The sequence below is a fragment of the Symsagittifera roscoffensis genome, chromosome 7 (genome assembly GCF_963678635.1).
Source record: "Symsagittifera roscoffensis chromosome 7, txSymRosc1.1, whole genome shotgun sequence".
Lineage (NCBI taxonomy): Eukaryota > Metazoa > Xenacoelomorpha > Acoela > Convolutidae > Symsagittifera > Symsagittifera roscoffensis.
Genome location: NC_087068.1, coordinates 1,813,081 through 1,825,676, shown reverse-complemented (window position 1 = coordinate 1,825,676; position 12,596 = coordinate 1,813,081). Strand labels below are relative to the sequence as shown.

General features: G+C 32.6%; 1 protein-coding gene across 1 annotated transcript in view; it reads right to left on the bottom strand.

The window, feature by feature from the left end:
- LOC134851087 (uncharacterized) overlaps window positions 1–2,306 on the bottom strand; it is a 35,942-nt gene extending 33,636 nt beyond the window's left edge. Inside the window, exon 1 of the mRNA XM_063867011.1 lies at window positions 1,433–2,306. Within this exon, the coding sequence (XP_063723081.1) occupies window positions 1,433–1,968 (536 nt within the window). The 5' untranslated portion in view covers window positions 1,969–2,306. The remainder of the gene's footprint in view (window positions 1–1,432) is intronic.
- Window positions 2,307–12,596: the final 10,290 nt, after the last annotated feature.

The window sequence follows — 12,596 nt, the reverse complement described above, 5'->3', positions numbered from 1 at the left end:
GCTTTGGCAATAATACACTTTTAATGACAGACATAAACCGCCAAAACGGCCAGCTGAAAGCTTGGAAAAAAATCTTCCCGAGCATAAGTATTTTGTCTTTTAATTCAAAAAATGAAATCTTGAATGTTTGGACTGCTTGAATGTTTGAATGTTTGGAGTGCCTTTTAGGGTCTAAGGAGCATTAAAAACATGAAAAACCTAATTATAATAAAATAAATGATTGTTTTAATATGAGATTTTGTATAAAATTGATCACTCACACGCCATATGAAGTAAAAAGTGATATATATTGCTCCTGGTAACAAAGCAATTATGGCAAATGAGCTTCCCCCAACCAATTTGGAACGATGCTTAAGACGGATTAAATCTCCGCTTACGCGTTAATAGCGCGAAATATACCGATCGTTAATTGTCCCTAATCGGCAAAATTGGCAACCTTTAAACCCCAGTAACTTTACCAAAAATGATCACAGGTGAAATGTCTTTTCAATTTAAGCTCAGGACAACAGTAGCTTTTGAATGATACTCAAAAATTCCGTCAAAAATTGCTAGTTAAAAAGTCGAAGTTTGTCTGAAGAAAAAAAACCCGATCCAGAGCACAAATATTCCGTTACTTGCGGAACAATAATTGTTCCGGCTTTCATTACGAAAATGACGGAATATTTGTATTCGCGGTGGGTTTTTTCTTCTTCAGACAAACTTCGACTTTACAAGCAAGAACTATATTTTTATATCAGCCGAAAGGTATTGTTGTCCTGAGCTCGAATTCGAAAAGATTTTTTACCTGTGATATTCTTTTAATAAAGTTATTGGGCTTTACAGATTGCCATTTTGACCAACTTGGGACAAATAACCGCGATATTTTTCGCGCTATTAACGGAGATTTAATCCCTCATTGAAATCGTTTTAAATTGGTTGAAACAGGCTATTTATCATAATTTCTACGTTACCAGGAGCAAAATCTTATACTTTGTATTTTATATGGCGTGTGGGAGGATGATTAAAAAACACTCAAAATTGTGTAATTTTTTTCTTTTTTTTTCCGAAAATATCATTATTTTTTCTAAAGCTGACACTGCTTCATTCATAGACCTTTAAAAAACTGGAACATTCAGGGCTTTGCCCTAATACGAGCAGTCTTGTTACACTTTTAGAATCAGAATTGGAGGTTAAGTCCATTATATTTAATGTGCATCAGAAAACTTAAAAGTATAATAATCCACTTAAAGTTAATTACAATGAATTATAAAGGATTATAGTGTTGTGAAAAAATAACAAATAAGTTGCAAAATTTGCAGCATTTTGTCAATACTCACGGCTATTTCTAAACCTTAAACCCATCCCACTTTATAATTTTGGCAGACAAGAAAGAATGGGTATCGATTTAAAGGAAGCTTGAAGTGATTTATTTGTGGCTTGTCGCTTTGCTTACTTTTGTTCGAATGGCGTCTTGAAGACATCGGTTATCACACACAGACTCACGTAGAAAGATCGGACGGCCTTAAAAATCTCATAAACAGCCTCGTTCATCTTAATTTGATCTTTGCTCAGTTTCTGCAGAAGGCCACTTTCTACAACTTCGGGCAAATTTTGCCAATACTGGACTATCTGAGGTGGTTTAAAAGCTGCTGCTATTTCGGGTTTGACTTCGGGTTTCTCTACTTTTAGATCACTGGAAGCTCTTGGCGATGGCTCGTCATCCGAATTGGAATCTCCGGACTTATTAGCCGATTCGGAAGAAGCTGAACGCTGATTGGACGACGACTCGGTGGCGTTGTTGTTGCCGTCGATGTCGTCATTGTCGTCCTCGTCTTCTTCCTCTTCTAGAATATCTACTTCTTGCAAAATTGTGCGTCGTCGGTTCTCGGAAATGGCGGGAATCGAACTGAGTCGTTGTCGGAATTTTTCGTCGTCCTCGTCTAAACTGTTCGCTTCGCCACTATCCGCGAACGAAATTTTTAGTGGCATTTTGGAGCCAAAGGCTTTCAACTCACAACTAGTCAATAAAATAAAGCAGATGTCCTATTTTCAAAGTGCCTGTGACACATGCATAAGTAATCAAATGCTTTTGACCATTTTGCCTATTTATTTGATTACTGAATCAAATGAAGAATTTAAAAACCATGAATGGTTATAAATAAACATCTACAATAACTAATAGACTATATTCTAACTCATGCTATATAGTAAGAGAGTATTAAGTTGCAAAAGGCTGACGTTTGTAAAAGTAGACATTGTTTGCTACGATAATGTGAAAATAACCAGTTTTTAAATATCTATTTACTTATAGTAAAAGTAGAAGTCTAGCTTGAGAAAAATAAGACGAAAGACAATTTTGTTTTCAAGTAGAAAGGACCAAATGCTTGCTTTAATTTTGAAGCCACTTAAACACGTGAAGTAAAATGGTATAAAAATGGTAACGTAATAGTTATATGTTGTTTGAATCCAATGGACTTTGCTTGTAATCTTAAGCATTGTATATTATACTTCACAGCCTGACTTTCTTCAGGGAAATAGGTGAAACTTGACTAGGTGGCTTATAATAACAAGAGCAAGACGGTCTTCAGGAGTTTTGGACTACTGCATACTCGCACATTTATTCGATCATTGATTCAAAATATGTGCTGCAAAAATTGAGAATGTGATCAGAGTTGTAGGTTTCTCTACAGCCGATAACGGGTTTTCGAAACTTTTTTGAAAGGTTCTCAAACCGTTTCAATCAGAATTAGATTCAAAAGGGCTTTAATACGATGCCGCCAACTGGCAAACTTGAGATTGAAAATCGATATGAATGATTTTTATACAGATATTATACAGTATATCAATCAATCTACGGTAGCTCCTTTTCTTAGCGGTCAAATAATTTTACAAAAGATGTCCACGGTTTTTTGATCAAATAATTGATTTTTGGCTTAAAAAGATCGAAAAAACTTTCAAAATCCCAAAAAAAAGTCATTTTGAGTTAATTTTAGGGGGTAATACAAAGATCAATTGTCTTGCTGCAAAGTTGTTTCCTGTAATGTCCTGAGAAAATATTCGATTATATTATAATTATAATCGTACTTTTAGCAAAATTATAATTGGTGATAAGATTAAACGATTTTATAATGCATTGTAATAAAAACATTTTTGGTGACATTTTCATAAAAATAATCAATTATAATTTTTCCGAAAATCTTTTTTAATCTCTTATATTCTATTATACACTATTATAATAGATTATATTATAATCCCCTTTTCTATCAAAATATCAAAATAAAAACTCACAGGAAAAATCAATTTTAATTGATTATAATTTAGAAAACACAATAAAAATAAGTAAGACGTAAGAATCACTAAACCAGGGGCGGATCTAGGATTTTTGCGAGTGGGGGGACCTCCTAAGCCCTATAAGGCTTGACAAGATTAATTCAAAGCATTAAAAAGACCCTGTTTTGGTCCTGTTTTGGTCAAATTTTTGAAAGACAAAACGGGTCAAAAAAGCATTTTTAGGCACTCTTTGAAAAAATTTGAACAAAAAATTGCTTTTTTTTCGAAGAGCAACCCCTAAGCAAAAATGGACATCTGAAAATAAGCCGACAAAAATCTGCTACTGGGTTAAAGTTTTGGGAACGAAGTTTTGGAGATGGGGAGACCTTTTGGGTCGGCAGGGGTCGAATCCCCGAGGAGAGTCCCCCCCCCCCCCCGATGCCTTCCCTTCCTAAATCCGCTGGTGGCTATAAGCAAAAAATTACAGTTTCTTTTAGTTCGGTAACCAACTGAAAAGCACACAAAACAAAACAAAAATAAAACGAAATGAAGCGATGACGTTTGTTGAATAATAATGGAATATAATCCATTATAATGGATAATAATTCAAAAAAGTTTGAGATAAAAAATGTTCATAAAACAATCAATTATAAATTTTGTTTCAAAAAATACTAACGTTTTAATCTCTTGTTAATCGATTTTTTTTTGAAATTTATGGAGACTGACAATAAAAGTTCTTTATAATCTATTATTTTCTGTTTTTACTGAGTGCGGGGTGTTACTAATTTTCAGCAAAATTTTGTTCTCAAGTAGAATTTTTGTCACAGTCACTTGGCGAGAATTATTTATTGCAAACCGTAAACTTCAGGGGAATCTTATACGATTTTGATATAATTGGACAATCCTGCATTTTTTTTGAATTTTGGAGTATAAGCTGGCATCAAAGTCTCGAATGAGCTGGCATCAACAAAGCAATCAAATCAACCGTTTCATTACTCAGCTAGCTTTCAAAATTAATGTCTTCGTTAAATAGCGAATTGGTTTCTGGGAATTTGAATCAAAATCCTGATAAAATACAAAAAAGAGTCAAACTAAAAATCACACCAAAACTGACGGTTCAATTGCTGTCAAAGTTACATCAAAGTGAATCTTTTATATCCCAAAGAGCCCACAAGATTTTGAAGTTCTCTAATCTTCTAGAATATACCGTAAAATTGATTTTTTTGGCAATCAAACAAAAATAAATTTGGTTATAAAGATCTGAAAGATAATGCATGTTTTAAGATTTTGCTGAGCGATGAAAAAGGCTCGTTTTGGTAATCTTTGGTTAGCAATTGAATCGGTGCTTTTGGCATGCGCTTCTTGATTGACTGAAAGCCGACAAAAATCTGCTACTGGGTTAAAGTTTTGGGAACGAAGTTTTGGGACCTCAAAAAATGGAATCTTATCAAAGCTGACAAAAACTTAATTAGGTTTTATCTCTATTCTACTTTGTTCGAAGTCAACTCGACTTGAAAAAAAATTTTAATCGCTTCGTCCTGATTCATCAACTCAATACATCAGCTCTGCAAAAAAAATTTTGAAAAAAAACCAGCTTCCTGCGTCACGATTTCGAATAAAAAAAAACCGTAAAGCAAAAACAACTTCTGCACATTTTTGCGTGATCTACTAATTAAAAATTAAAATCTGCCTTGTTTTCTGATGTTATCAAAAAAATACAAGAATTCAAAGAAAAACATGACCGTCTTTGTATGCTCATCAGTTGCAAGATAATTTAGATACAACTTCAGTGCGAGAGCTTTTTTCAGAGAAGCGTAATTTTATTACAAATTAAGCTAAAAAAGATTGAAATTTTTATAATTAATTTTTTCCTGATATTATTCTGAACTATTGATGATGAAAACTTCCTTAATTAAGGGTTCTCAACCTTCTCAGCAACACCCAACATGTATAGAAAACGATCAAGTTATAGAATCAAAGCGCAAGTTTTTAAAGAAAATCTCATGCAACATTCCCACGCTAACTTCCTAATCTGAGAAGCTTGCATGGCCTTAAGCAACAAAAAGCAACCAAAACATGAAATTGCAGGAGAATAAATAAAAACTTCTATGCGAAAATATTTGGTTAAAATTTCTACTCAGATTTACAGCAGCAATGATATTATGGCTTCCGTGACACTTCTACCCGGGTTGATTTGAAAAATGCCTTACATACAACTCCATGAAGTGCTTTTTTCTTTTTTTTTCAGTTCATTTTTAATCTATTGGAACAATTTTTTTGTGTGTTTCACTCCGTATTTTTGGGATTTATGTTAATATACTTTTCTGGTTTTGTTTTTGAAAAAAATTTCATACTTTTGACTTTTGGATTTTTGTATGTAAAATTTGCACATCAAACAGCTTCAATTAAAAGAGAATTGTAAGATAAGCGTTTTTTTTCCGCGCATAAAAAGATTCAAATTTTGACAAACAAATTCAATTAAGAAAAAGTTGCAATAATCTTATTCAAATTTGATTAAATTGCAGTATTCTGTTTGATGGAGACTGACAATAAAAATCCTTTATAATCTATTTTTTTCTGTTTTTACTGAGGTGCGGGGTGTTACTAATTTTCAGCAAAATTTTGTTCTCAAGTAGAATTTTTGTCACAGTCACTTGGCGAGAACTATTTATCGCAAACCATAAACTTCAGGGGAATCTTATACGATTTTGATATAATTGGACAATCCTGCATTTTTTTTGAATTTTGGAGTATAAGCTGGCATCAAAGTCTCGAATGAGCTGGCATCAACAAAGCAATCAAATCAACCGTTTCATTACTCAGCTAGCTTTCAAAATTAATGTCTTCGTTAAAGAGCGAATTGGTTTCTGGGAATTTGAATCAAAATCCTGATAAAATACAAGAAAGAGTCAAACTAAAAATCACACCAAAACTGACGGTTCAATTGCTGTCAAAGTTACATCAAAGTGAATCTCTTATATCCCAAAGAGCCCACCAGATTTTGAAGTTCTCTAATCTTCTAGAATATAGCGTAAAATTGATTTTTTTGGCAATCAAACAAAAATAAATTTGATTATAAAGATCTGAAAGATAATGCATGTTTTAAGATTTTTGCTGAGCGACGAAAAAGATTCGTTTTGGTAAGCTTTGGTAAGCAATTGGATCTGTGCTTTTGGCATGCGCTTCTTGATTGACTGAAAGCCGACAAAAATCTACTACTGGGTTAAATTTTTGGGAACGAAGTTTTGGGACCTCAAAAAATGGAATCTTATCAAAGCTGACAAAAACCTAATTAGGTTTTATCTCTATTCTATTTTGTTCGAAGTCAACTCGACTTGAAAAAAAGTTTTAATCGCTTCGTCCTGATTCATCAACTCAATACATCAGCTCTGCAAAAAAAATTTAAAAAAAAACCAGCATCCTGCGTCACGATTTCGAATAAAAAAAACCGTAAAGCAAAAGCAACTTCTGAACATTTTTGCGTGATCTACTAATCGAAAATTAAAATCTGCCTTGTTTTCTGATGTTATCGAAAAAATACAAGAATTCAAAGAAAAACATGACCGTTTTTGTATGCTCATCAGTTGCAAGATGTTTTAGATACAACTTCAGTGCGAGAGTTTTTTTCAGAGAAGCGTATTTTTATTACAAATTAAGCTAAAAAATAGTTAAATTTTTATAATTAATTTTTTCCTGATATTACTCTGAACTATTGATGATGAAATCTTCCCCAATTAAGGGTTCTCAACCTTCTCAGCAACAACCAACATGTATAGAAAACGATCAAGTTATAGAATCAAAGAGCAAGTTTATAAAGACAATCTCATGCAACATTCCCACGCTAACTTCCTAATCTGAGAAGCTTGCATGGCCTTAAGCAACAAAATGCAACCAAAACATGAAATTGCAGGGGAATAATCAAAAACTTCTATGCGAAAATATTTTGTTAAAATCTCTACTCAGATTTACAGCAGCAGTGATATTATGGCTTCCGTGACATTTCTACCCGGGTTGATTATAAAATGCCTAACATACAACTCCATGCAGTGCTCTTTTGTTTTTTTATCAATTCATTTTGAATCTATTGGAACAGTTTTTTTTTGTATTTTTCGCTCCATGTTTTTGTGATTTATGTTTATATTTTTTTCTGTTTTTGTTTTTGAAAAACTTTCACACTTCTGGATTTTTGTATGTAAAATATACACATCAAACAGTTTCAATTAAAGGAGAATTATAAGATAAGCGTTTTTTTTCCGTGCATAAAAAAATCAAATTTTGACAAACAAATTGAAATAAGAAAAAATGGCAATAAATTTATTCAAATTAGATTATTTTTGCAGTACTCTGTTTGGCGGAAAAGCGCCTTTCATGCATTTTTCAAAAATGGAAATTGTTTGATAAAAAAGTTTTTCCCTTAAAAAATTGTGTGAGAAGCTTTTTTTTCGTATGGAGGTCAACCCCGCTATTCGTTTATTTAGAAATGTTGGTGACAAAAAAAGCTCAGATCTCAAGTTTGGAATTCTAATCATTCATTACCCCGTGCAAGTTTTTTTTGTTATTCAGCTCATGTTTAAAATCAAAGCAATATTTGACCCCAATTTTTGGCTCTGAATTCTTATTAAAAACAGATTTCATCTTTATCATTTTTCCTAACAACTAAATGCTTTTGAAAAGAACAATTAATCGAAATTGTTTCATTTTGAATTGGAGCGTGGCGTGTTCATTTGCCCCATTTACTCATTTATAGACACAAACAGTATTTTTAGGTTTTGTGTGCACAAACTACTAAAAATTGTTTACAACTTATAATTTTTACGAAACAACTAAGAACTTCAGAGAAATATTGACTGGCATAAACGACGAAAACTTTGAAACGTATGACATAGAAACTAAACTATTTTAAAAAGTTTTGTCAAATCGTGGACACTGGATTTATAGTAATTTTCATCTTTTTTTGGCGCAAAATCGGAAGTAAAAACCTGATGAGAGTTCAAAAATTCGAGCCTATTGCGCTGTTTGCAAGGTTGATTCTATTACAAAAAATTTCACACTACGTATTCCTCCCGGTTTGACCTCCACAAAAGAAGGCTAATCATACAATTTCACAAATGAAGCGAACGAAAACGCTAATTATACATTTTCACACTGAAGTTATGAATAGTACAATAAAAAAAATATGATTAGAATTTTTCAAAAATAGCGTGTTCTTTTATATGAACAAAAAATAATAAACTCAAATCAAGGTTGTTTAAAACTGCGTAGTCCAGACACAGCTTTTTGCACAAAACTGACAAAAATAAGAATGTGTGTTTTGTCTGATGCCATAAAACATCTCTTGTTTTATACAGTATGACAATTTCAAAGTGTGTCAAAAAATAAGCCGCAATATACAAATACTCAAACTTCAACAAAAGTTCAGCTTGACAATAAATTTAATGTTTATTAAATGTTTTGATATAATTGAGTTATTATTTATTTTAATTGAAGTGTTGTATATTAAACTTTTTGATATAATTGAGTGTGACATTACAAAATTAACTTCCATGGCGAATATCCAAACGCAATAAGGGATTGTTGCCACTCATAACTTGCTGGTTTTCTCACAAGGGAATATCTTTTGTAATTTTGCTTAACTTTGGACACAAAAAATACGAATTACGCAAGTTCATATAACAAAATAATGTCACTCACGCTATTTATCAATGCAAAAAAGTTCTAGCAAAAAATCGGTCGTAGAATGTTTCTGAAAGTGTGAATTAACGTTTTTTGTCAACCCCGCCCAATAGAAAGGCCTCTTGGTAACCTGGAAAGTGTTTTTTCCTAGCTTTTACCAATACAAATTTTACAAATTTTTCTCAACCTTTTCCTTCTGAGACGCTGGAAATGTTAGTCCTTCTGAGACGCCTAAAAATAGGCTTAAATCAATTACGACGCCAAGCAAGCTCGGGTACTTTGGTAATGGTGTGGATTCTACATACATTGTCTCTGGAATCCATATAATTTCGAAAAACTTTTAAAGTCGGAAATCTGGTGGAATCGAAAGAGAAACCCTTAAGTGTTATTTGCTATAAACAAAAATTAGCTAGCGAGCAAAAACTTGCAATCTAGTGGCAATGCGGATTTTGGAGAAAAATGCTAATGAAATGCGTTGTTTTGAATTCCGCTGACAAAAGCAATGTTGCGGATGGGGTAATTTGAAGTGAAATGTTGCTGGATGTTGCTGTTTGTCAATAAATTCCGCAATTAATTTGTTCTTTGGATTCCAAAATTTGACAGTGGATTCCCAAGTTAATGTTTCTTTCAATGGATTCCAGAAGTACCTTTTTAAGCGTTTGATCATGTATCCTACCCGTTTTTTCGTCCCCTGATTTTCATTTATTATAAAAAAACGTCCCCTCATATTTCAATGAATGCTGCTCTAATTTCAGTTTACTTATTTCAGCAAATGAGACAATTAAAAACCCTCTCAACTTTTCCTACTTAATTACCTCCCCCAGCCCGCAGAACCCTTTTTTGTACCTCATTTCACCCCTCCCAACTCATCATTTAAAACAGTTATTTCAAAGGCTGAGGGGGGTGTTGTAACATGAGGGGACTTGTCTCACGTAATTATTCAATCGAGCAGCAAAAAGTATCTCTCTCAAAAATATAACAAATGGAACCCAATGACCAAATTAGTTTTAAAAAGAAATTCAATGAACGCACAACTTACAAAAAAACAAATAACCAAACATCTGACGCCAATTTGAAAAAATGAAACAGAATGAAAATGAAATTTAGCACTGAAACACACATTAATTGAAGTTTAAATAAACAAATCTTTAAAAATTTAATTGATTGGAGGTATGGGCTTTTGTACCAAATGCTGAGGGGTAGAGGGGATTTTTGTCTCAGATGCCGAAGATTGTATAAGGGAGATGGAGCGTGATATGATTGCAAAAATGATAAAAAGCCTCACTTGATTTTAGCATCAATATAAAACGAAAACTGGTAACTTTAAGTTTGATTTTATTCAGTAACTCTTATTCATGTAGTGATTAGTTTTTAATGCTCTATGACTTCTTAAAAAACGAACTCAAAATGAACAAGCATAATACTGTTTTCACGAGTTGATTTTACAATTTAGCAATAAAAATTTCCAATTTAACAGGTAAAATCTACAGGCCCTGTCTTCGAAAACATTTCACACTTCAACAAGACTTAGATCCATTATTTAACCGTACGCGAGTAAAACAACCACAATTCACGCATAATTATCGAATACTTTTTCGAGAATTCGATATGATTACATTAAGATAAAATTTAGAACTACATTGAGAAAAATTACTTCAATTAGGAATTTCTTCCAAGTGGCTGAAATTTGCATGCCCTCAGTATTTTAACTGATAATTGCTGGAATTTTATTGGTCTCAACTTTACTGGCAACTTTTCTTTAATTAATTTTTGGTTCAAAAAAATTAAATTTGTTTTTTTTTTGCAACACGTTCGATTAGGCTTATTTTTTAGCATAACCGAGATTTCATTCTATTATTGTTCAGCCCCTCTAGATATGACTATTATCTAGCAAGACAAGCAAAAAAAAACGGCGAAGTTTTTATATAATAAGTTAGTTTTGACAGTTCCTGCAATTCTCCAGGCTTGATTAGGCTTAACTTTGCGAAACCACCGTCATTCAAATTCTATAACTCAAAGACCCCAAAAACTAAATCTAATGATTTTGAACTATCAGGAGCTATTTATACACAACCGTGTTACTTCGATTTAAAAAATCCTTTTCTTTTTAAATAAACAAATTTTGACTGATTAAAATTTCAAAAAGTTTCCTCATTTTTTATTGTAGGTTGTTTTAGAAACTAAAAATTAACTCTTGCTTGGACATTTCAGCCTACTAGCTTTCATTTTTGTTGTTCTTGTTGTTTTGAGGTATTTTGGTCTTGTCTGTCAGTTCTTGTTGGGTTTCTTTGTTAAGATTATCCTTGCAAGAACGCAAACAATCCGAAAAATTGACCCGCTTAATAAAATTTGATTTATATTAGAATAATTATTTCAGAAAAATAGTTAAATAGGCAATAGGAAAATTTTTAATGAAGCGTTTCAATTTTTTAACGAAGTTGGTTGTTTGGATATGTTATGTCCCGTGTGATTGAACATATTTCGTCAAGTAAAGGTCAATAAAGTTTGCAGGAATGTTAGTTGTTCACATGCTCTGCTGCAACAGCGACAAAAATTGAATGAGTTTACGCAATATTAAAAATTACGCTGAACAATTTTTAGCGGTTGCTTTGAAGTGTGACAAGTCATTCCATCAGAAACGAAAACATATCAAATTTCTGATGTTAAATATAATCAAACTTCAGCACTTCCAAAAATCAAATTCCCACCAAATAGGACAACTTTTTTGCGGAAATAATGACAACTGACCCCCACAATTCGTAGAAAATAAACCCAAATACTAATTCGTAAAATTATTTTTTCCTTAATAATTGAGACAATAATCTTAAGAACTTCGGACAACTGTGTCCCTGAGACAGATATTGATAATGTGAGCCAGAAAAAAATGAAGCTACGCTACATGAAGTCCGAATTCATCGTAAGTTCATTTTTCTCACACACGAAGTTACCCTTGCGTTCTGATTCTCTGAAAAAAAAATCAGTTTATAAAAAACTTTACGAATTGAGCATAATACAGAACTAATTTACAATAAACATACAATTTTAGTATAACCGATTTTAATTGTCACCATGAGGCTACAAGCCTGTTCACAGGTGACAATTGAACATGTATGAAGCATATAAATTAAGGTTAAATGTAAGATATTTTCAATTCATTCAGCATAAAAACAGTGATTGAAAAATCAGACAGCTTGGTATAGATAGGGAATTGTCGTGGTTTCGAACAGAAACTCAGGCCAGTCTTTGAACCAATTGGTTTAAATATCGCAAACCCAGCGGTCCAGATTTAAAAAGAAGGCCACCATCGCCTGTACCAAATATTTCGGATACAGGTCCCAATTATCCTTCCTTATTTTACAAGAAACGGAATCGCTGAAAAAACAGTGAACTGAAAATTAATGGAAGGAGAGAAAAACTTCACTTAGAAGCCATGACAGCCAATCTTTTTTATCACACACATTTTAAATCTCATAATTTATAGACAATTCTTAAAGTAAGCCTAACGTATTAATAACATTGTTTTGCTTGTCAATTTCAATCGAAGCCATACTTTGGATTAACTTTTCTGACTAAAATTTTTTTCAAACTGCAGGAAATTTGAACCAGATCGAACTTGAACGCGCCACAGGACAAGTTTTGAAAATAAGTTCTGTCGTACATCGGCTCTGGAAGGG